Genomic DNA, 26,314 nt, shown 5'->3' with positions numbered 1-26,314 from the left:
GAGACATATAATCAAATATCAGTGAAATGAATCAAACATCTATAAAATAAATACTATTTTTCAATAATTTTTTCTGATAGTATATAAGTATCATATATTCATTAGGAAAAATAAGAGGAGGCAAAAAGAAGAAACACTTTTAATGGCATGAAGTCCAAACATAATACCGATAAAATAGTATTTAGATTTAATGCTTTAAATCTATAAATTTATATATTTATATAAAATTTATAAATTTTAAATCTATAAAGATTTAGATGCTTTTCTAAAGGAAGTAAAATTCATCAATAGGGAGAGTATATATTTAAGTTGATGTAGTCATACAGTGGCGGAATAGGCAATGGCACCCCACTCCAGTACTTTTGCCTGGAAAATCCCATGGACAGAGGAGCCTGGTGGGCTGCGGTCCATGGGGTCGCTAGGAGTCGAACACGACTGAGCAACTTCACTTTCACTTTTTGCTTTCATGCATTGGAGAAGGAAATGGCAACCCACTCCAGTGTTCTTGCCTGGAGAGTCCCAGGGACGGCGGAGCCGGGTGGGCTGCCGTCTATCGGGTCACACAGAGTCGGACACAACTGAAGTGACTTAGCAGTAGCAGCAGTCATACAGTGGAAAACTATATACCTAATTAATAAAAATAGACTGGAACTTTATGTCTTACATCGGAAAATAGCAGAATATATTGTTAGTTTTAAAAAGCAAATTGATGGTAAATGGGATAGAGAGCATGAAATTAACAGATGCACACTACCATATGTAAAGTAAACAACAATTTACTGTGGAGCACAGGAAACTATATTCAATATCTATTAATAAATGATAATGTAAAAGAATAACAAAAGAATATAGATATATACCTATATATGCATATGTGTGTGTATAACCAAATCACTTTGTGGTACACCTAAAACTAACACACTATTGTAAATCATTATACTTCAACTTTTTTAATGAATAACAAGCGGGTTAAAGAAAAAAAATAGTTTGAAATGGTTATTTTATTAGGCATGCTTTCCTCTGAAGTTTGGGATTATTTCAAACACTTTATACATATTTTCACTATTTTGTTTTATGGCAATTTAGTAATTTAGACAATAGCTCTAAGAAAGGCAAAAAGACCATATAAAGGGAGGTGAGGAAGAAGAAGAAACACAGATATCAAGAACCCCCAGATAACATGGAAACAACCTTAATGTCTATCAACAGAGGAATGGATAAAGGAGATGTGGTTCATAAACACAATGGAGTATTACTCAGCCATGAGAAAAAATGAAACAAGGCCATTTGCAGCAACACTGATGGACCTAGAGATTGTCATATTGAATGAAGTGGTTAGATAAAGACCAGTATCATGTAATATCACTTATATGTGGAATCTAAAAAAATAATACAAATGAACTTACAAAACAGAAATAGAGTCATAGATGTAGAAAACAAATGTACAGTTGCCAGGGGATAAGAGGGGAGGAGTAAATTGGGAGACTGGGATTGACACATACACACTAGGCTTCTCTGGTGACTCAGCTGGTAAAGAAGCCACCTGCCAATGCAGGAGATGCAAGAGACACAGATTCAATTCTTGGGTCAGGGAGATTTCTTGGAGAAAAAAACAGCAACCTGCTCCAGTAGTCTTGCATGAAAAATTTCACGGACAGAGGAGCCAGGCGGGCTACAGTCCATGGGGATGCAAAGAGTCGGACACAACTGAGCACACACACACACACATACACACAAAATAGATAACTAATAAGGACCTGCTGTATTGCACAAGGAACTCTACTCAATACTCTGTAATAACCTATATGGGAAAAGAATCTAAAAAAGAGTGGATATATGTCTATGTATAAATAATTCACTTTGCATACAGCAGAAACTAATACAACACTGTAAATCAACTATTGGACAATAAATTAAATTAAAAAAAGAACCCCCAGATAACAAAGGCCACTATCTTAGGATGTGAGCATTGAGGCTCAAAATATCTGTTTCAAACTTGATGGCCTGAAACACGTGGGTGAGAAAGTGCAAGTTCAGGACACTGGAAGGAGGAGATAGGAGGCCAACACCATTGACTCTTGGAAACCACAGATACCTTACCCAGCTCATTCTTTGCCTCGAAGCACTGAAGTAACTTGTAAACTGTATATCAGAACCTCATTTGAAGGCCGGTGTCAAAGGATAAAGAAAATATCTGCTTGATGGGGTGAAAGGTGAACCACACTTCATCATTTACATCCTTTCATTCATTCATGTATTGAGGATTGACAGATAGATACCTGGGTATTTTGATAATAGTCTGGCCACTCACAAGCCGTGGGACCTCCCATGTTAGGACACACACATGAGCCAGACTCTCTCTAGGCCCGATTATTTGATACCATGGGCTTGTTAACAGTGGAAGTGATGGTGGCAGTGACATGAGAGTATTTCCTAGGAGTAAACGCCAAGGAAGAAATACGCTTAGCATCTGGCAAGTCTTCTAATCATGATTTTTAAAGAATCTTTTTCACAGTAGGTCCCTGTTGATTAACTATTTTAAATATAACAATGTGAACATGTCAATCCCAGCCTCCCAATTTATCCCTTGCCCTCACCATTTGCCAGTAGTAATCAGATGTTCATTTCTAAGTCTGTGAGTTGTTTGTTTTGCAAATAAGTTCATTTGTATCATTTTTTTTAGCCTCTGCATATAAGCAATATCATATGATATTTGTCTTTGGTTTACTTCACTTACTATGATAATCTCTAGGTGCATTCACATTGCCGCAAATGGCATTATTTTCAATGATTCTTTTCAATGATTGTGTAATATTCATTGTGTGTGTGTACATATATATATACACATATACAACATCTTCTTTATCCATTTTTCTGTTGATGGACGTTTAGGTTGCTTCCATGTCCTGGCTATTGTAAATAGTGCTGTATTGAGCACTGGGATGCATGTATCCTTTTGAACCATGTTTTCTCTGGATGTATGCCCAAGAGTGGGATTGCTGGATCATATGGTAGCTCTATTTTTAGTTTTCTGAGAAACCTCTGTACTATTCTCCTTAGTGGCTGTACCAGTTTACATTCCCACCAACAGGGTAGGAGGATTTTTTAATAGTCCCGTGATGCAAGGAAATAAAATGATACAAAAGGAGAAAGTGCATTTGATTCACATCCTAAAATGAGGCGGTCATGGAGGCAGACATATGCATAGAGGGGCTCAATAAAAACAACTAACATTTTAAAATGTTAGCCCAGTTCTTTGCTGGGTGCAGGTGGTAAAGTATCCACCCCACAACACAAGACATCAGGGTTCAATCCCTGGGTTGGGAAGGAAGTGGCAACCCACTCGAGTATTCTTGCCTGGAGAATCCCACAGACAGAGGAGCCTGGCGGGCTACAGTCCATGGGATCACAAAGGGATCACTTTTTTCAGGATCACGCAGGATCTCATTTAAGTTTCACAACTCCCATAGGAGTAGGTATCACACCTCACATCAAAAAGTATGGAGGATACTGACACTCCAAGAGGTGAAGTAACTTGCCCAGGGTCATACAGCATCTCAGGGACCTGCTAACCAGGATTTAGAGGCTCATAACCTGCTTCATTAAAATGCACCAACAAATATACCAAGTACTAAAAACACAAAAAAGAGACAAGCAGGTCCCCTGACCTCTGGAACTGACACAACTTGGCCCTGGTGTTGCTAGGACTGGCCGGGCCCTCACAGCTAAGCAGGAGTGTCCTGCTGAACAGCATCTCTCAGGATAGCAGCACCAGACAAGAGGCCGCTCTGCACTCCTGTCTGGGTGTATGCTCAGATGCCATCATGTCTGACTCTGCGACCCCATGGACTGTAGCCCACCAGGCTCCTCTGTCCATGGAATTGTCCAGGCAAGAACACTGGAGTGGATTGCCATTCCCTTCTCTAGGGGATCTTTCAGACCCAGGATCAAACCCGAGTTTCCTGCATTGGCAGGTGGATTCTTTGCATTCTTGTTGAAGCTCAGATAAAAACAAGAACACTCTGCTAGCCATAGAAATACCAGTCTTGCCCAGGATTATGAGTGGCTGCTATTCTTTACCAATGAAACCTGAAGCCTGACTTCATTCCTCCCATGTTACAGACAGAATATATTGACACCCAGTGATATAAGATCCCCCTTGCTGGCAGCAAAGCCCCAATTCCTTGAATCCTTCCCCAGATCACCTAACCCAGGTGCTGGAACAAATCCTTGTGAACACTCTCTTGCTAAGATGCCTCATGGTTTCCCCATGGTGGAAGTTCTCCTCCCTGCACTGAGCATTAAAACCCATTTGTTTTATGATTTATCCCGAGGTGTGTCTATGGCTGAAAGGCAGTGATGGACCTGGAGTGGGAGTCCTCATTGCCTTTGAATGGAACCTGGACCCAGGACTCTCCCTAGTGTTCCTGCTGAAGATGCCGCCTTGTTTGGGAGGTGAGGTCCTGTGGAATTGGGCCCTGGTATTCCACTGAAGCCCTTCAGCATTGGGTCAGTTTCGCTTTCTTAGGAATAATGTGCCTTGGGATTTTTCAGTCATATAATCAAGTCTATATGGTTCTCTGGTGAAATAGTGGAATCTGGCCTCTGTCCTCGAGACATTTAAGATCTAACTGGGTGCAGACACCCAAGGTCAGTCTACACTATACATTTTGACATTTCCACTATGAACAGTGAGTTAAAATAGAACTAAATCTTGAAACCTTACTTATTAAAGTTGGTAGTTTAAAGGAGGCCTAGCATTCCTAAGAGCATTTACAGATCCAGACCCTGTGCCAGGCACTCCACAGGGACCACCACCTCCTTTAATCCTCCCAACAATCTCATGAGGCAGGAATTATGACTTTCTCCACTTTTACAGTGCATGAGTGTGCATGTTCAGTCATGTCCGACTCTTTGCAGCCGCATGGACTGTAGACCTCCAGGCTTCTCTTTGCATGGGATTTCCCAGGCAAGAATACTGGAGTGGGTTGCCATGTTGCCCTCCTCCAGGGGATCTTCCTAAGCCAGGAATCAAACCCGAGTCTCTTGCGTTTCCTGCTTTGGCAATCAGATTTTTTACCAATGCACCACCTGGGAAGCCCCAAAGAGAAGGGGGTGACTGAGGATGAGATGGTAAGATTGCATCATTGACTTCAATGGATGTGAATTTGAGCAAACTTTGGAAGATAGTGGAGGACAGAGGAGCCTGTCTTGCTGCAGTCCCTCGGGTCACAAAGAGTTGGATATGGCTTAGCAACTGAACAACAACAACCGCTTTTACAGATGGTAAAAATGAGGCTCAGGGCACTTTTTAAATTCACAGACAATGTGCTTTCTGAGGTTAAGCAGCTGGTGGAACAGGGTTTTGATAGCAGGCAGACTTCAGAGCCAGAATGCTCAAACTCCAAGCTATACTTCATAGTATACATTAATTTCTATAATAAAATCTCTCTGTAAAGCCCTTTTCTATAACCTAGATTGGGTCAGGCCATGGGCCAGATCATGTTTCCACAGTTAGGGCTCTGTAGTCGCACAGAGTCGGACACGACTGAAGCAACTTAGCAGCAGCAGCAGCCGCAGCAGTGCAAGTTTTGAAGATAGAAAGCAAAACCTATAAAGCAAAGCTTCATGCATCACTCCTTCTAAAAGCATCACATTTGTTTTTTCTGAATACCTTTGATCACCAGATTGCAGTCATGCACTCATAGCCCAGCATGGGTCCCAGTTTTCTGAGGCAGATAGGAGACCTGGTTATTATCATCATGGCTGCAAGCCCCTATCACCACTGGCCACTCTGAGAATTTACTCCTCCCTCCCTTGAGAAAACATAGGCAAAAAACACCCAGCCCAGTGGTTATAAATCCCATGAAAAGTGACACTTGCACCCCAAGCCTAAAAGAATGGGTATAACGTGCCAAAAATTTTGGATCTAAATTGGAGCTTATTTTTATGGCCTCTGTGACCATGTGGCTCAAGTATGAGACAAAGGAAAGTCCATCACCTTTTGTGTCACCAAAAAAAATAACAATAATAAGTGAGATTCCGGCTGTACTTCCTCTGCACAGGATATATTCTTCCCAGAGTGTGCTCCTGAATCAGGACACGAGGAATGGAAAGGTGGCGGTCTGTCATCCACAGAGAGCCACCCTTTGGGATAAAGTGACAGACTAACATAGCAAAGGGAGGAATCGGGAAAAAAAGGGAGAAAAAGCAAGGAGATAGCTTAGCAAGCTGAATTCAAAATTCAAAAAGAGTGAAAATGTCTTTTTAGGCTATTGTGTGATATTCACTCCTCAACTCATACCGACCTCCATTTACTAGTCCACAAGGAACCACCCTCACCCCTCTCATGCTCTAACTTCCTTAGTTTATCTTGGTGCTCTTCTGGTCTGCTAAAGACGATAATGCTTGCCAGAGGCCCAGGGGATAGAGGGGCTTCAGTGACAAGCTGAGGAGCTGGTCCTCCTCCTGGAGCAGAGAGAAGGTGAGAGGGTCACGGGAAGTTCAAAGTGCCAGGAGGCTGGTCAAGCGCCTTTTCCAACAGCACAGGTGTGAAGGGATAAAGTCACACCCAAGAAACAGGACAGGAATACAAAAGGGGGGGCTGTGGCGAGTCCTTTGAAGGACTGGTACAGACTGAAGGTACAGACTGGTTAGACACAGGATGAAAGGGAAAGCAGCGTCAAATGCGGCAGCAAGGTTCCACTTGGTTCAGGGGAAGGAGCATGAGTGGGCGGGGACTGTGGGCAGAATGCTCCCACTAAAACCAACAGAAGGGCTGACTGTGGAACTGGGATAAACTTGTGGATAAAGAAGATGTGGTGGGAGAAGAAAATGGCAACCCACTCCAGTATTCATGCCTGGAAAACCCCATGGACCGAGGAGACTGGTGGGCTACAATCCATGGTGTCGCAAAGAGTCGGACACGACTGAGCAACTTCTGTGTTTTTGAAGTTCAAAGGAATATGGGCCACTGAAAAGGATATAAACCAGGGCAGAATTTCTTAAAGAAGTAACAGATTAGTTAGTTACAACATCAAGATAAATGGAATTGAAAGAGAGATGCTACCAAGAGAGTTGTACAGTACTGCTTAAATAATGCTCAAGAATAATTTCTATTCTTTTTTTTTTTTTTGAAATTCTTTTTTTTTTTTTTATTTTATTTTTAAACTTTACATAACTGTATTAGATTTGCCAAATATCAATTGTTTCCTCTTGAGAGAAGATGAGAAGCACTGGGCCCACTCACCTCTGCCTTTTTTTGTTCCCCACTTTGGTTATGTGTTGCTACTTTTGGAATTGCACTTTTTTCACCTTGTCATAGTAGCTGCCAAAGTGTGTTTTTATAAACATGGGGTTCTAGAGCACTGGCTTCCTGGGGCAGAGGAAAGAAAGAAATGCGTGTTGTACAAAATAAGTACGTTCATATGTTTAATAAAATAGTTCTATTATTGAAAAAAAAAAAAGAAGATGTGGTGGACTACTACTCAGTCGTGAAAAAGAATGAGATAATACCATCTGCAGCAACATGGAGGCAGCTAGAGATTATTATACTAAGTGAAGTCAGACAGAGACAAATATCATATGATATCACTTATATGCGGAATCTCAGATATGGCACAATTGAACCTACCTATGAAACAGAAGCAGATTCACAAACATAGAGGTTGCCAGGGGAAGGGGGTTAGGGGAGGGATGGAGTGGGAGGTTGGGGTCAGCAGATGCTATCATATATAGAATGGATAAACAACAAGGCCCTACTGTATAGCACAGGGAACTATAGTATTCCATGATAAACCATAATGGAAAAGAATATTTTTAAAAAAGAGTGTATATGGATGTATCACTGAATCGCTTTGCTGTACTGCAGAAATTAACACAATATTGTAAATCAACTATACTTCATTAAAGAAAACAGAACCGAGACAAACTCCCAGCGAATGTGGAGTGTCTGCAGATTCCCGGAGAACATGCCCAGGGAAACCTTAGCAACAGCTCCCATGGCCTAAGATCCTGGGCGGGGCAGGAGATAAGGTCGCAGCCCTTTTGAACCCTGAACACAGGGCAGTATAGAGCATGGTGGGGAAGATGTCTGCATAAAATCCCTTCTCCAAATCCTGTTCCTGCCGTTTCCCCAGTCTGGCCCCCTCAGCCTCCCTGCTGTGAAAGCTCAGTGCTAGTTGCCTAGAGAATAAAGTCTCAGTTCTCCAGATGTATGGTCCTCTCCCTCTTTCTCTACCCACTGAACTACTCCAAGGCCAATTTCAGGTAGACATGTTCTGAGCAGTTGCCCTTGACTCTTCATTCTCTCTTCTTCACTTTTATCCATGTTGATTGCACCACTGTTTAGTGCCATTTAGCTTTAAATGGTGTTTAACTGACAAAATGGGATAACAGAGATAAGAGGAGGCAGGATGAGAGAAGGAAGGGTATGAACTCCGAGTTGAAAGCATAACAAAATAAAATCCATTGACATTTAACTCTGTTCTTACCCACTTGATCTCCTAGGATTCCTATAACAACCCTGTAAGGAAGGTAACTGGAGAAGGCAATGGCACCCCACTCCAGTACTCTTGCCTGGAAAATCCCATGGATGGAGGAGCCTAGTAGGCTGCAGTCCGTGGGGTCTCGAAGAGTCAGACACGACTGAGCGACTTCTCTTTCACTTTTCACTTTCATGCATTGGAGAAGGAAACGGCAACCCACTCCAGTGTTCTTGCCTGGAGAATCCCAGGGATGGAGGAGCCTGGTGGGCTGCTGTCTCTGGGGTCGCATAGAGTCGGACACGACTGAAGTGACTTAGCAGCAGCAGCAGCAGCAGGAAAGTAACACAGGCCTTCCTCATTAACCTCACTTATAGATAAGAAAACTGAAGGGCAGTGAAGCTAAATGACTTCTCCAAAGCCTGCCACCGGGAACATCACGTGTTGAACCTATTCATTCAGATGCTTATTCGCATATTTATGTATTTACTTATTTACTCATTCATGTGCCAGGTACTGAGGCACTGTTCTAAGCACTGGCAAAGAGGTTGGAAAACACAGTGGTTGATTATACAAAGCCTTATTCTAGTTGGAGAGACAGAAAATAAATAAGTAATATGATGTTACTAAGTGACAGTACTATGAAAAAGCATTAAGGAGGGTAAGAGACACAGGGAGAGGTGGGGTCCTCTTTTAAACGGAGTGGTCAGAGGGACTTCCCTGGTGGTCCAGTGGTTAAGAATCCACATTCTAAAAAAAAAAAAAAAAGAATCCACATTCCAATGCAAGGGAGCACAGGTTGGATCCCTGGCTGGGGAACTAAGATCCCACATGCTATGCTGCCAAAACATTAATTTTTAAAAATATCTTTAATGAAGTAGTCAGAGATTCTATAGCCTGAGCCCTGGAGTACTGAGTACTCTCACCTCTGCTCCATACTGCAGACTCTTGTTGCTGAAGGAAGTCGATGGTCATGTAATGCTCTATAAGCCTCTCCTTTTGCAAATGTTTCCCAGGGCTTAGCATGTGCACATTTGAGTGCCAGAACCCCTCCAGCCCAAGATCCCCCCACCCCCCAGACATCCAGGCTATAAGGCAGTTCTCTTTAAAAGCCCGCAAAGTTGGACTGCCTTTTTTGGCTTCACATATAGACTATAACCTCCTTAGAAGCAAGAAGAACTTGCCCATGGTTTATAATAAGTATATGCTGATTACTCAGTTGATTGATTGATAACATAAAAGCAATTGAAAGAAGTGGAAGACTGCTCCCCTTATTCAACAGTCATATAGTTGCCAGTCAATTCACTGGAGAGATTTTCAAATCGATAAGGTCTCTCCCCAGGAAGCCTAGCCTCTCACCATTCCCTAAATCACAGGAGCTCCCCTCCTACACAAACCCATCAGGTGGCCAGGGTCAAACACTAAAAAACCAGATCAGTCCAGGTTACCAAACTAAGGTAGCTGGGTCAATTGGTGACATTTCTGCCAAGAGTGGAGGGTAGCAGAGGGGTGTGAAGAAGAGAACAGAGAAATGGAGACAAAGAATTAATCCCAAATTATTGAAATCAATCCAACAAGCTCCTGTGCGGGAAATGGACTTAGGTAAGTGACAAAGACAAAATGATTCAGGTACTTTGAGCTGTCTAATTTTCACAAACATATCTCAGTCCTGTGTTTATTTTAAAACCTTTTTATTGACAGCACCATTGAACATCTTTTGCTTTTAAAGGTATGCACCTGTGCATATATCCCTGGGGGACTTCACATACAATTAGCAATGAGTTATTGAAAGTTTATATCTTGGAGTTTTAATAATTCCCCCAAATGTGACAATTATACTTCAGCAAAATCGCCTGTGAGGACAGAAGGAAGACTTCAAGCAACAAAACTCCACGATACTGTAACGTAATTTCAGACCTCTAGGAAGGAGTCATTCTCCCCTGAAAATCAACGTTCTTTCCAGATTATTTCCATCAGAATTCAGAGCAGGTTCAGTGTCTTGGCTTCGTACCAAAAGGAGACCACTGATCCACCTAGCAATATGCAAGAAAGTTCCATGTAAACAAAAAAAGTCCAGAAAGAAATACCTGAAAAATTCCATTAAAAATGACACATCTTCATTAGCTAAATTCCAGATTCCTAAGGACATTCAGATGACAGTGAAGACTAGAGGCTGATGCAAGTTTCATTTGAGCAGCCAGTTTCCAGATTCAACAACTTCATTTCTATTTTATTCCTGTGGCTAATCACATGCAAATACACTCAGAAGCACAAAGAGGTGACAATTTATCAGCGACAGGGCTATACAATAGGCATGCTTGCTCAGTCTTAAATAAAAACCCAAACTAGGTCATGTTTCATCATTGCTTTTAAACCAGTCTTTTTTCACAATCTTTAATTGCAAGAGTGTGAAGATACATTAAATCTGGGATAATTTATGTCAGGAAATGTATTTTGTCCTCTTGGGGAAAAAATGGATATAATTTGGCAAAGGAGTAAATGAGTCATGAACAACAAAACAAATTTTTTTAACGCTTGAATTTGTCATTAGCCCTAAGATGAGCTGTTTGTCAGGGACCAGTAACAAAAAGTATCAGGTTTAAAATCAGTGGAAAATTAAGCACGTTAACTCCAAGAATCAATCATGCTGATGTGCTCTTCTCATTTAGCAGTGAGTCCATCAAATTGAGGATAGTCAAAAGTTGAAGAGATCATCACAGAATAGTGACAGCATTACATCACTGTTACATGGGCTGAACTGTATAATCAGATTGGTAAAGGCTTTATTTTTGCCAACTTGTATTTTTCTTTAAATATCCAAATTCCTATGTAAAGATAACTGTATTTTTACAGTTTGGTCTCGTCTTTAAAAATTATTTTTTTAAAGAGTAAATTCTGCAGAGTGATTATATTAAAAGGATTGTTGGACCCTGGAAGGTCTTTCATCCACAATATCCCTCAAGAACCCTTAGGTTAAGTCAAAGGCTCAGAACTAGGGGCTATTCTGCTTCCTGGGGGACCTGTGACAGCGTCTGGGAACATGGTTGGTTGTCACAACTCGGTAGGGCGGGGTGCTGGGGAAGGTACTGACATTTAGTGGGTAGAGGTCAAGGGATGCTGCTAAAAGTCCTACAAGGCACCAGACAGCCCCACGCAACACAGAGTTATCCAGTTCAGAAGGTCAAGACTGGCACAGCTTAATAGGGACTTCCCTGGGATGTCCAGTGGTTAAGACTCTGCATTCCCAATGCAGGGAGCATGGTTGGATCCCTGGTCCGAAAACTAAGATCCAGCATTAAAAAAAAAAAAACAAAACCTCTTACTACCTCAAAAGGCAGCTGCCTTATTATAATCCAAATCTACCTCAGTGATCTCTTTGACATTCAAAGTACCCCTTCCAACTGAACTTTTCAGTTCCTGATGTACCTCCACTAGAGACTGGCCACTCAGTGGCCAAAAAGAGAAGAAAGAAAGAAAACAAACAAAAAGTAGCTAAGTATGGAGAACATTCTAAATTCTTCCTCAATGTCTCCTTATTTTAGTGAACAAAAAATTAAAGGGATAATTTCTTTTTCTGTCAACAATGGAGCCTGATAGCCCAATGAACATTCATAGTGGCCAAAAATCAACCTCTATTTTCAAAAACAGAGTTGACATTTGGGAAATAAAAGCAGACATGGTATTTCCTATAACTGGTGCTGAAATAATGTGGAAAGGACTCTTTCCATAGAAATAGGAGGAAATGGTTAAGTGTTGCCTCGTGTCCCCAGGTTAGTGGGCCTGATGGCTGGTTCTGATCTGACACCCAAAGGATTCCTTAGATGCTTAAAAAGTTATTTTCAGTTCCTAGGGACAAAGAGGGAATTCTTCTGGAACTAACCTAAACAAACAGCAATGCTAAACTGGGGAGCAGGATTTTTCTAATCTCAGAAAAAAACAGTGTTGTTTAAATCCACTGTTCATTGGGCACCATGGCCAATATGCAAAGGGAAAAAGAAAACGCTTGCATTGCATTGGGAGAATTTAAATGTAGGCTAAAAGGGAGAGTTAAACCCAAGTGAAAATACCATAGAGCAAGCATCAGATGCCTGAGGCGGCAAATGCTAACACTTAACCCAATACAAAAATATTGCACTTAATTAGCTTGTTTGGACATTATTAAACACACCAAGCCAAACTATATTCTATAATTTGGTATGTTCATAAGTGTCCATCAAGATAATTTCCTGAGGTTAGATTTAATTATGTTGGAATTAAGAGCCTTTTCCTTTGCAGACAAATATTTTAGAGATTAATTAAAGAATATTATTTGGATGTAAATGAATATGCATTCCTTTATCCAGCTGCACAAAAACTATAAAATGATATTTTCCTCTTTTTCATGAAGGCAGAAGGATACAAAATCAAATTAGACCTTCAAATCTGGAACTGAAAGACAGATTTCTTCTTTGACTCCAATCAATATATTTCAACCAACATTTACACAAGAGAATTTGATCTGCATATTACTGTGGTGAGTTTCACAGACAGAGAATCCTCGTTTTGTGTGAGGACATGCCATACTTTCAACATTAAAAATAAAAATGTCTTCTATTTCTCTCGTTTTAGCTTTAAGTCTATATACACTACGTGCACATGTACGTGCTGTGTCACTTCAATCGTGTCCAACTCAGTGCAACCCTATGAACTGCAGCCTGCCAGGCTACTCTATATACTACCATTCAGTATATATGCTTAATAAACTTCTGGGATAAAAACATATTTAGGCATTTTTATATGCATTTTTATATTTATGTAATTCATGACCAATTTAAACTCAGATAATGAATTTAACAGGAATAAAAAATTTCCTGTTCTACTGACCACAGTTGCTTCTTTACTTCAGCTTTAGAATTTAAAACTAAGATACAGCTTTTTAATGGTGTTTGTGCTGAAAAATGTGGGGGCCTTTTCTGGTCCCAATCCATAACTTTTTACAAGAACTGTGCAGATTCCAGACCATGCAGACTCAACACTTACAGTCTAAGGGATGATCTTTCTCAGTCAATTTTGCAACCCTAGAATCAAAGATTCTAGTTGTCTAGTAAGGCACCTCACATTTGCTTATACCTATTTTGAGACTGTTCTGATTAAAACATTGCTGCCTAAACAATTTGTTAAACACGTGACAGATGTTTCTCCAATACTAATATAGGTTCATTTTGCAAGCAAATCAGATTGTAATAAATGTATCTGAAGCTTGATAATATGGGTCAGAGAAAGAAAGATGTAACCTCCTTGAAACACGTTAAAGGCAGCAATTTAAGAAATGCTTGTTTCTCCCTTGGACATATACTTCTTAATAAAATTATTAGTTGAAAACTATAATAAATATCTTTAAATATATCTAAGTAAAGGAAAGTCAATCTAGCTTATTTGGGGGAGCGAGAATGCATACTCAATGTCATATATTCTTCTATCCTGAGAAAGCTCATTTTCTCCTGGTAAATGCTACATAGATCAATGTGATCATATAAAAGAAAACACAAGGGAAATTTGGGTAAATAAGCAAATCATTAACAAGCAATAAATGATATCAGTCCCAACTGGACTGACTCTAAAAGACAGTATTTAAGTACTGTGTCATACTTAAAGAAGTAGAGATATTCCCATACTTCCAAGTGAAAAACACAAGCATCTTGTATTCTTAAACATTTGAAGCAACCTATAGTTGTAGTTTATTTTCTTGGGCTCCAAAATCACTGCAGATGATGGATAAAATTAAAAGACACTTGATCCTTGGAAGAAAAGCTATGACACACCTGGACAGCATGTTAAAAGGCAGAGACATTACTGTGCCGACAAAGGTCCATCTAGTCAAGGCTATGGTTTTTCCTGTGGTCATGTATGGATGTGAGAGTTGGACAATGAAGAAAGCTGAGCACCAAAGAATTGATGCTTTTGAACTGTGGTGTCGGAGAAGACTCTTGAGAGTCCCTTGGACTGCAAGGAGATTCAGCCAGTCCATTCTGAAGGAGATCAGCCCTGAGTGTTCATTGGTGGGACTGATTTCGAAGCTGAAATTCCAATACTTTGGCCACCTGGTGCGAAGAGCTGACTCATTGGAAAAGACCCTGATGTTGGGAAAGATTGAAGGCAGGAAGATTAGGGGATGACAGAGGATGAGATGATTGGATGGCATCACTGACTCGATGGACATAAATTTGAGCAGGCTCCGGGAGTTGGTGATGGACAGGGAGGCCTGGCGTGCTGCAGTCCATGGGGTCACAAAGAGTCGGACACAACTGAGAGACTGAACTGAACTGAACTGAATAGTTGTAGTTCACAGCAGAAAGTCTTTTTTTCACCACTTCCTGAAATGAAGAAATCATCAAAATGCATTTTCTTCCTGCCTTTCCACATCCTCAGTAAACTCAACATCCTCTAATGTTCTGAGAATATTTTCTACCTTACCAGGTATTCATTTTACATTCATTAAAAAATGAGTCAAAGAAAAAAAAACTTCTGCCATGATAGGATTACCTAACTTTTCTCTTTTATGGTCACCCAGTGGAATGGAAAAGAATATAGCTGTTATGGTTCTTGAGTTTTTTTGACGTACTTGGCTATGAGCTCACCTGAGAGTCAGCTAGACGTTCTAGTCAATTTAAAACAAAAAGCTACTTTGAATCCTGCGTCCACGATCATTGAGTCCCAGCTTTCAATGTCCCTGATGTGTACACTAGAGCATTTGCTTCAGAAAATAAATGTTCAAACAAAACTGTTGAAGAGCAGCATGAAACACCCAGGATAATGTAAAGGAGTTCTTAGTCACATAACAATTAACAGACCAGTTCAACTAGCATCTCAAACCACCAGCTGCTGACGGAACACAGAGCGTGCTCACTGGTCAGTGCCTATAGCCCACAAAGTTCTTCCCACAAGCCAAGCGAGTGGTTCCAAAGTGCCTCGTCTATATAATCTTACTGATGTGGGCACCAGATTAAAAATGTGTGCTGTTGACATAATGTGAGTCCTCCTGAGGTTTGCCAAGAGCTTGTCCGTGGTCACTCAGACAACCTTCCAAAGATACTTCAATAGCCACTTCGGTGGTCTGTCGTCTACCGAGGACATCACTCTGGGACATGTCCAGAGGGGGACAGCCATTGTGCTCCGCACAGCCATTGACATGGGCCAGTGGCAGGGCCCCAGGGGGACAGCACAGCTGCTTGGCACAGCTCTTGGCGATGCAAGGGGAGCTGCAGAGCAGCTGCAAGTCCTTCTGCTCCAGGGGCTCCTTCAGGTCTGCCTTCTCAAACTGGATGGTCACATTGTGAATTCCGGCGTTGTGGAAGATTTCTCGAATTTTTCTGTTGGCATCCTGATCTCCCCCATCCTGCTGACACTTGATGTGCAGAGTGGCAATGATCTTCCCACTTATAAGCTCCCAGACGTGGACTTCATGGAGACTGCTAATTCCGGGCACAGCAGAGAGCTTACTCACTAGAATAAGGAAGAGAAAACAATAGCCAAGGTGAGGGCTGTAATTGGAACATGGAACCACCGTGGGACAGGTAGGGTCCCTGTATGCCTTCTCACCAGAATGATGTCATTATTAAGAATAAAGAAAGGAAAACAGCTGTACCTATACGAGCACATTTTCCCATAATCTTCTTCTTCCTCTCTGAGTTCCTCTAACATACAGGGTTAGCCCATAAAAGGCAATTGAAGAAAATAAGATTCACAACAACCCTCCCCAAATGCCCAGGTTGTTGAGTATACAAGGCATTAAGTGCTCTGATGGATTGGCATAGGAATATAAAATAGGATGCCTTTTTTTAAAGGGGATTTGGCAATATAGATCAAAAACTTTTAGCAGCAATTCTAATACTGGGAAATTAACCGAAAGGAAACAACCAAATATTTACATATGAGAATGCTTTGGGCAATACTTTTTGTGTTAATGAAAAAAAAATGGAAACAGCAAGGAAACAGTCAATTATGTGACAGGTGATGACATAGCTGTGAAGAAGCAAACTGCATATTTAAGGCTATGAGGAAAGGTATATAAGGTATTTTTAAATGAAAAAGCCAATAGCTGGACTGTATATGTGGCATGATCTTTTCTCCTTTTTTTAATGAAACAGTGTATATACACATACAAAAATTCTTAGGCAGATTAAGTCTTGTTTCAGTGAATGACTGACACAAAAATATTGAGTGTTAATTTCTGGGTGGTAGGATTATGAGAGATTTCTATTTCCTTATTTAGGCTCTTCTATATTTTTCATACTTTCTAGCATTTAGAAACATGGTATTGAACAGTGAATCCAAGCAACCTATAGCCAGATAATCTGAATTCCAGTTTAGTCATTTACTACCTGCAGGACCTGCATGACCTTACCCAGTCCCTCTGTGCCTCAGTTTCCTTACCTGGAAATTAAGATAATCACAGTACCTCATAGGATTATTTTAAGATTAATATGAGTTAATACAAGCAAAGCATCTGGACAATATTACCTAGCATGTAATCAGTGCCATTAAAGTGTTGCTATTGTTATTACAGCCTAATTTTAATATTAATATCTGCTTTATATATATACATATATATCTGTATGTGTGTGAAAGTCACTCAGTCATGTCCAACTCTTTGCGACCCCATAGACTACATGGTCCATGGAACTCTGCAGGCCAGAATACTGGATTGGGTAGCCTTTCCCTTCTCCAGGGATATATACATATATATATAACTTTGTTAAAAGGCAATAAAAGAATATATATCACAAATTGCCATTGGGTTGGCCAAAAGTTCATTCAGGTTTTTCCAAGATGTTATGGAAGAACCCCAAAGAACTTTTTGGTCAACCCAATATGTGTTTATTTTGCTCTCTCCATGAGGAAACAAGCCCCTGGAGAGAGCCTCCTTCACCTCTGTCCTCCCCAGCCTGCAGCACTGCACAAAGATTAGGTACGCAGAACAGTCACACTGTAAATCACGCCTCTGGAGGGAAAGCCTAGCCACGGCAATACAGTGTATTAAGACCCATCAAATCTAATTTCCGCTAGCTGTCATGAAATAAGGTCTTCCAATTTTCAGCCACATAGTGGGCCTGGGCTTTAGTTCATGTTCATGGTCTCACCGATGAAGTAATGATAGAAAAATAGCAAAGATTCATTAAAAAAAAAAAGTGTTTTCCTATAAAAAACATTCTTTCCATTTAAAAACACTAGAACTAAAGCTGTAAATTCAGTTTCTCACCAATATCTGGAGAGCTCCCATTTAGACATTCTAGAAGGTCTCTAAAAATGTTATTCTCAGATGCACATAAACTGAAATGAGAGCTTGCCCTTCTGTCTGAGCAAAGCAAAGAAACAGATTTTACTACTGAATGAGTGGATTGAAACATGGTCCATTTGCCTGTGTTTTAAGACACACAGTGACTTGCATGCCCACAAAAATCAATTAACTAGAAAGCAGGATCTAGAATATGAAGGAATGACTCATATTTTCAGAATAGGGGGAATAAAAATCAAGTCCTGGGCAGAGTGGCTTTATCTGAGTTAGAATAAATCCCTGACATGAAGGTCAATAAATATCCCAGGAATATTAATAGGGACTGCCCAAGGAACACATTCTCAAAAACTCGAAGTCAAGTCAGAGAATGACGGGCTAAAAAGGACCTCTGGTTCTCAGAGCTGCAAGTCATCTTAGTAGCTGTAGTCATCTACGAAACATAGAAGGATGTCTCAATTGCTTGGTGATTTAAAATATTTCAAGATACATAAATCAAACACTGCTCTGAAATAATGCTGGCGCTTTGGCCTGAAGAACATTCAGTGGGCAGCGGTTTGAGATCTGAATGGCATGACTTACTCAGCTCTTCCATGTTGACACCTTTGGGGACCATCTGCAGCAGAATGGTAGCAGTCTCCTTGATGAGTGGGAAGGCAGATGATAAAATGATGATGACCATGACGACAGTCAGGCTGGGGTCAATGTAGCACTGCCAGTTACACGGGTCCTCGCGTTTCAGGGGAAGCACATAGAATATGATGGCCGTGATCACCACCACCACTGACCCCAGGGCATCCCCCATCACATGCAAAAGTACCCCTGTGGGGAAGAAAGAAAGACCAATCAAGCCCAGATCCACATCTGGGAGCCGCATGACACTCAGTGACTTGGCTTCCCAGCTCTATGAATACCTGTTGCTACTTTTTTTCTGTTCTGTTAGAACAGCAGGCTGGATTAGAAAGCAAAAACAATGACCATTGCATCACAGAAAAACAAAACCCCAGACCACCATCCCATGACCCAGAGAACCCAGAATAGCCTAAGAAGATTCTGAGCTGCAAACACCCACAGGAAGATGGACTGGGCTAGTTCAAACTGCCACATTCCCTTCCCTAAATATATTTGCCTACTTTTCATTTAGCCTGTGGTTACTTCAACTGCATTTGGTGTAAGAGATCCTCCGGAATGTTCCCACTAAAGAACTCTTTGTCTCAATAAAATAACATTTAAATTCTACAGATAATGGCAAAAATTGGGGTTGCCTTTACTTAAGGGAACCACTTTGAAAAGCTTTAATTATGATATAGAAAACATGTCATCCCAGCAAAGAAGATCTAAATGTCCAGTCATTTGTTGGACATAGACTAAATAAACTGTGCTTAGTCATTCAGTCCTATCTGACTCTTTGCGATCCCATGAACTATAGCCTGCCAGGCACTTCTGTCCATGGGAATTCTCCAGACAAGAATACCAGAGTAGGTTGCCATACTCTCCTCCAGAGGATCTTCCCAACCCAGGGATCGAGCCCAGGTCTCCCACATTGCAGGTGGATTCTTTACTGTCTGAGCCATAGAGGAAGCCCAGACTAAATCGGGATTTAGTGAATTAGGTGAAGATTTGTCAGAAGGATTATACAGTATAAACATAACATTTTTTGTTTTTGTGTCTTTTTTTTAACTTTCTGTACATCAGAATCTCTCTCTTCAAAGTATAGTTCGCAGCTTCAGTATCACCTAGAAGCTCGTGAGACATACAGAATCTCAGGCCCCACTTCCAATCTTTTGAGTCCAATTCTGCATTTTAATAAGATTCCCCAGGTGATTCAAATGCAGATAAAAATTTTCAAAGCGCTTCTCTAGAAGAAAGCATAGGAACCAAGAAAGATCTGCTCTGTCTCTCCAGGTATCCCAGATTCACTCAATAGAATTAATAATGATCTAAAATACTAACAAACTCACTCATGGCTGCGACTTAATCGTTCCACTTAGAAGAGGCTAACTCTTCCTCTTGGCAGCTTCTGAGTAGCATCATGGTGTCAAATGGCATTTTGAAAACATACCAAATGTAAATTGTGGCAACTTCCCCCAACCAAAGAAGCACAAGAATAAAAGGAATCTCCACATCTCCTTCAGGCTGAGTATCTACTAGTGGCAATAGGATCCTGATTCAATAAATACATTAAACAGTCCAATTTTTAAATTCTGTGCCCACTCTGTCCACCCCACCCCCACAGGAGTGTCTTACTTCCCAGTCCTTGTCCTCAGCCACCAAGAAAAACTCAAAATGTTCCCAAGAGTTGGTCTCGAGAAGAAACTGAAGATCAAAGCTTTAACCTTCCCCAGGGCAGTACCAAACACTACCATAAAAATATGAAGACCAATTATTGCCTTTATGCACTCAACATCATTTTCACTGCCTGAGACTGTCCTTCTCTTTTTCACTCTTCATTTAGACTATAAGTAACATAAGGGTGAGGGTTGTACCCTAAATTTCCTTTGTTTATTTAGCACTGGAGGTATACCATCTAGACACTTAAAAAGTATTTTCTGGTTGATTAGTCAGAACTCCCACAATACAAAGTAACTTCTGCCTCTTAGTAAGAATAACTGTAATGACAGCCAAGATATATGCACCAGACATTGTTGTATGTTACATGTATTGATATTTATACATTAAGTGATTTTGAGGACTCTCTGAAGTGGTTAGTCTCTCCGTTTTACAAATGAGGAAACTGAAGCACAGAGTAGCTAAGTGACTTATCCAAGATCACACAGCTAAAACGTGTTTGAGTGGGGAAATAAGTCTGCATAGTCTGACTAGAGAACCATTACATATCCTGCCCCATCTAAGTCCCAAATTCCAGTTTCAGGTTCTCCTTCTGAGAAGTCCCACTACTAGCTCCTAAGAAAAAAATGTTCAAACTTATTTTTCACATAATCCACAGTAAGAACCCTATTTTGCATCCTAGCCCGGGCATAAATGTACAGTGAAAGAAATATTTCTGGAAAAACCAAAAACCTGTCCTTACACAGGATTCATTACTATTTTTCTATTTCATTCAATTCTAGTTTATTTTCTAAATGATGATCATACTCTACTAAATTGATTTTATGACCCAAACTATCATGACCTTCTGTTTGAAAAACTGCTTACAGCATCATGTCACTAAATTCCTGAGATTGGTCACTGCGGTGTGTTTTCTGGCCTCCCACGCAGAAATGGTCTTTATCTTCTGGGGACCATAGTTCACTGGCAGGATTCTGAGATAAGTAGGTCAGTAACTTCTAGAGGGAAGACTATTCCCTGTGATGGGAAATCTCAGGAAAGGGTTCTCAAGAGACGGGCAAGCCTCCAAAGGGGAGGCAGACTTCAAAAGGCAATGATGTCCCAGGCAGGGAAACTCAGCCGGAATGTGTTCCAAGCACAGAACTGGAACGAGGCTGCAGACGAAGACTTGTGAGGCAACGTGAGAGACAGACCTGACGGTCTCTCTCTCTATGACTCACGGACCTTGTGAACATCAACCTCTTACAGCAGCAAGATTCTCACTGGTGAGCTGGGGATGGTAATAACGTCAGCCTCACTTCCCAAAGCGGCTAGCTCTGAAGAGGCCGTGCAACAACATCCGGAAACCCACTGAGAAGTAAGCGCACTGAAATGGGGAGGCGACTCGTTAAGGGAATCCTCCGTGCTGTTCCGACCAGCATGTATTTCTCACAATAACACAGCGATGTCCACACTGCTATTATCTCCCTTACATAGATAAGGAAACTGAAACTCAAAGAGGATACTTTGCTTGCCCAAGGTCACCCAGCTAGTTAAAGGCAGAGACGGAACTCAAACCAGACCTCCCTGCTAAGCACATTCCTCACCCGCTCTACGAGTGACCTGGGCCCTGAAACCTGGGACCCTTTGTTGCAGTGCTTGCAACTGGACAAAGGCCTCCTCCAGCAACAAAATACAAAGAAACTATAAGGGACTTAAAATAGCTGGGTGTATGGGCAGTTGGGGCATATTATGAACAGGAAGGATTCCCTGGTGGCTCAGACGGTAAAGCGTCTGCCTGCAATGAGGGAGATCCGGGTTCAATCCCCGGGTCGGGAAGATCCCTTGGAGAAGGAAATGGAAACCCACTCCAGTACCCTTGCCTAGAAAATTCCATGGATGGAGGAGCCTGGTGGGCTACAGTCCATGGGGTCCCAAAGAGTCGGACACGACTGAGTGACTTCACTCACTCAAGATACAAAAAGACCAAAAAGCCCAACTTCGACTTCTGAAGAGCCTGGAGCAAAAGCAGGGGACTGAGGATGCCCTCCACACACACATCACTACCAAAGGGGTGGGCAAACCACCTAAGTAAGCCAATTCTCCAACCCAGTCCCGGCCTGACCCCCACCTTCACCCCATATAGGGAAACAGCTAAACTGTTACTTGTTCTCAGTCACCCGCAACCCCCAAAAACGCAGGAGGGGTGGGTTCAATTCCTGGGTCCAGAAGATCCCCTGGAGGAGGAAATGGCAACCCACTCCAGTATTGTTGCCTGGAAAATTCCATGGACATTGGGGCCTGGCAGACTATAGCTGTGGGGTCGCAAGAGTCAGACATGACTGAGCAACTAAACAACAGTAGATTATCAGAGTGCCTGCCATTGCTAAGCACCCTTGACTTTCTTGTCTGGCCTCTAGTCAATTTTTATTGATTAAAGAGGCCAAGAACCCCAGTCGGTAACAGTGGGGAAGTCGGGGAGACTGTTAAAGGGTAAGGGTGAGGCAGTAAATGAGTGAACAGAAGGACAGAAACGTCTAGAAAGGAGCATTGGCACTAGAACAGCAAGTCCTTGAATGTCTGCAGTGTTAGGGCCTCATTCTGGATGCAAATAAGGTTTCAGAGCAGATTCTGCTGAGACCTCATCTGTGATTCAGAAAGATAGATCAGGCAGTAAGTACGTCTGAGAGGCGAAGATTGCCGCCTGGAGACAACCCAGTCACCTGATTAGTCATGGTGCTCACAGGTAGCTTTGCAAAAGCAAGGACCCTTAGCTCTCGCTTGCTGTCTTTAGATAAAAACAAAACCAAAACACTGGCATATAGCTTGGAAACTTGATATAAGTTAACGTGTGTCCCAGCATGTATCAGTGGTACTGAATTTATTGAATAACTGGAAATATAGTACCTTAGCACTGGGCATTAGCAAGTGGCTGAGGAAGGATGGGAGATCTTTCTTAATGGGGAAAAAAAAAAACCCACAAGAATTAAAAAGAAGCACCTCCTCAAGAGGGAGGGGATATATGTATACATAACAGCTGTTTCACGTTGTACAGCAGAAGTCAACACAACATTGTAAAGCAATTATACTCCAATTAAAAAGAAAAGAAAAGAAATACTTCATCCCAGGAGATTTCTTTTCAAAAGATGTCAAGATTGTTATTCATCCATTTATATTTATACTGAAATAAAAAGGGTTAATTGTCTTGCTGATACCCTGTTGCAGTTTTTCTTAATGGATCATGTTTGAGCCTAATAAATAAAATCAACCACAACAAAGGGCACTTGTTTCTCTGATGAGAATTTTAAAGAAATGTGCTTCTGCTATGCTTTGCAGCAGAAGATGGGGTGTGTTTTTTAGAAGGCATTTTTTATTCCATTGAAATAAGAAAATCAAGAAACGGCTTTTGCCATACTATTCTTAGAAATCAAAACCAGAAAGTTACCTAAATGTCCATTAACCAAGAATGGATAACTACAGGGTGGAATATTCACACAGTGGAACATTATAATGAAAATGAATGATCTAGGACAATCTTCAACAATATGGATGAATCTCCTCAATGTAATGTTGAGTAGAAGAAGCTGGGCAAAAATTGTACCAACTATAAGATTCCATTCATATAAAGTACAAACGCAAGTATATCCATGCTGTTACAAGTCAGAATAGTGGTGACCTGGGAGGGTGGCTAGTGACTAGACAGGAGCATGCGGGGCGTGGGGGGCGGGGAGCCCTGGGGTGATGGTATCTTCTATTTCTTGATCTGGGTGTTGTACATGGAAGTGTTCAGTTCACTAAAATCCACTGATTGCATATTTATGATATATGTACTTCTGAGTATGTATATTATACTTGAGTAAAATTTTTAAGTTAAAAAAAAAGAAATGGTTTTTGTTCACAAGACTTCACATCAGCTGTTTGTTCCCCTGAGTGTCTGGGAAGGACAGTCTTGCTTTCTAAAGCAGTGACTAAAATGTCAGAAATGTAACCATTCAGTGGACTGTGGACACTGGAGAAGCCAGCCACCCTGATGGAGTCCAGAGGCAATGCAAGATGACAGAAAGAGCCAGAAACGGAAGCCCAAGATCCCAGCCCTGCCTCCACTGTTAGCTGGGGTGACTTAGGAAGTCACCAGAATCTCTGGTGTCTTTTGCTCATCTGTAAAGTGAAGGCCTTGGAGTCTAATTTCCCCAAGGCCTTTCCAGCTGTAACACGCTGTGGTCTTTCCCTGAATGAGGACACAGTATTCAAGGTAAGGCCAGCTTGCCCCTTGGCCTGAAATACAGACAGGCTCCTGTTAACCACAGCCAGGCACTGAGCTCACCTGTCCCTGAAGCCGTTTAGGTGGGAGCCCAGCAATTCCACTCACCACCTGAAGCACAATAGAATCCTGCTCTTCAAGTTGTTCTGAATGCTAAGTGACCTATTCATGAATGGTGCCTAAGAGCAAGTGTGACCTCCATAAAAATGTTAGCTCCCAGATGTCTCAGACCTCCCAGATATCTGAGCCTTAAACAACAACCCCGTGAAATGGGTACTACTGCTATCCTCATTTTAAAGATGAGGGGTTGGGAGGCTGAGACAGGTTCAAAAGTTACCTGAAGTCATCTGGTTCTTAAGTGGCAGAGCCCAGACCCAAACCCAGGCAGCTTCAGCCCAATCCCAATCTTTTTGCCTCTGAATTCTTTACCTCTATGGGAGCTACCAGTGCATTTTGTCAGCCCCTGTGGACCACAGGGCTCAGCTAGGTACAGCAAGGCACTTCACCCCTAATGTTTTTCTACCCAGGAGTTCCAATAGCTGTGGAGTGAAAATGAGCAGGATCATCCAATTTTCCCTTACATACGTTTCCCAAACGAGGTCACAATATCTACTGGGACCTACTCTTCATTCTTTGCTACTTTCCACCTACCTGTTCTCTTTCTCAGTAACATAAGATGAGGATGAATAACCAACAAGCTCACATATGTGGCATCTTAAAAAAGTTAAAAAACAAGCTCACAGATACAGAGAACAGATTGGTGGTTGACAGAGGTGGTGGCAGGGAGCGGTGGGCGCAAAATGGGTAGATGGAGTCAAAAGGTACAAGCTTATTATAAGATAAATAAGTCCTAGAGATGCAATGTACATCATGGTGATTATAATTCATAATACTGTATCCCATATTTGACAGTTGCTAAAAGAGTATATCTTAAAATTTCTCATCAAGAGAAAATAAAAACTTACTATGTATGACAATGGACATTAAGCATGCACTGCTATTAATCTGTTAATATTTATACAGTGGTGATCACTTCACAATATTATACAAAGATCGAATCATTATATTATATACCTGAAACTAATGTTATATGCCAACTGTATCTCAATTAAAAAAGAATAAAAACAGAATGTGCTTTGAAATGGTAAAGTGCTATGATGGTGAACTCCATTTTTAAAATTCACTAAATTTATATATATATATATATATATATATATATATATATATATAAACTGAACCTTAAAAAAAAGGATAAATTAAAGGATTATGAGTTTTCATCATAGATTCTCTTTCCAAAAAGTGTCACCACCACACTTTTTAGAAATTCCCCTATTGCAGTTAACTTTTTTTAAACAAATTCATTTAGAAATGTTTAGGAGCTCATGTGTTGCTGTTGTTCTTTTTTGCTTTTCTCTCTGGATTCATTCTGGATATCACTTTATAAAACAGATGTGAGATTCTCAGAACTGAAGATATCTTCTGTATTACTTGTTTTTCTTTGTAATATTTACCTCTAAGCCCCACTTCCACCTTCCTCAAATCAATTAAAGATAAAGGGCTGCATAATCTTTGTTCTGGCTTTCCTGGTAACTCACTATAAAGAAACCGCTTGTAATGCAGGAGACTCGGGTTTGATCCCTGGGTTGGGAAGATCTCCTGGAGAAGGGAATGGCAACCCACTCCAGTGTTCTTTCCTGAAGAATCCCATGGACAGATGAGCCCGGTGGGCTATAATCCATGGAGTTGCCAAGAGTCGAACACAATTGATCGACTAACACTTTCTCTTTCACTCTTTGCTGAAATTCTCCATCAGTTTGGGGATTGACCCTTCTTGAATCTCTCTGAAGAAAAACCTGTACTCAAGAAGTTGGAGAGGGGAGATGTAGTATACCATGTTAGTGTCCAGTGAGAAAACTTTTGAAATCTCAGTGCTGACCTTCACCCGGGGTCTGTGACCTTGAGCTCATGGTAGGAGAGATGCTAGTGATGTGCCTTCCTTCTGTCTCCCCGAACCCCCACTTTGGACATGGA

At 41.2% G+C, this 26,314-nt stretch overlaps 1 protein-coding gene and 1 long non-coding RNA gene across 3 annotated transcripts in view; one reads left to right on the top strand and one right to left on the bottom strand.

Moving 5' to 3' along the window:
* The window catches only part of LOC123465801, a 42,354-nt gene extending 28,030 nt beyond the window's left edge, over positions 1–14,324 (top strand). The window contains exons 2-3 of the long non-coding RNA XR_006641107.1: positions 4,335–4,455; positions 12,871–14,324. This is a non-coding gene — a long non-coding RNA (uncharacterized LOC123465801). The remainder of the gene's footprint in view (positions 1–4,334; positions 4,456–12,870) is intronic.
* A 350-nt stretch (positions 14,325–14,674) lies between these two features.
* SLC30A10 (solute carrier family 30 member 10) overlaps positions 14,675–26,314 on the bottom strand; it is a 34,768-nt gene continuing 23,128 nt past the window's right edge. For both annotated transcript variants that reach the window (XM_044943178.2, XM_006055947.4), the window contains exons 3-4: positions 18,337–18,576; positions 14,675–15,965 (exon numbers count right to left, since the gene is read on the bottom strand). In XM_044943178.2, coding sequence (XP_044799113.1) covers positions 15,466–15,965; positions 18,337–18,576 — 740 coding nt within the window. In that variant the 3' untranslated portion in view covers positions 14,675–15,465. The remainder of the gene's footprint in view (positions 15,966–18,336; positions 18,577–26,314) is intronic.

Source organism: Bubalus bubalis, chromosome 5 (assembly GCF_019923935.1).
Source record: "Bubalus bubalis isolate 160015118507 breed Murrah chromosome 5, NDDB_SH_1, whole genome shotgun sequence".
NCBI classification, from domain to species: domain Eukaryota; kingdom Metazoa; phylum Chordata; class Mammalia; order Artiodactyla; family Bovidae; genus Bubalus; species Bubalus bubalis.
The sequence above is the reverse complement of the archived record's forward strand: the minus strand, read 5'-3'. Positions and strand labels throughout refer to the sequence as shown.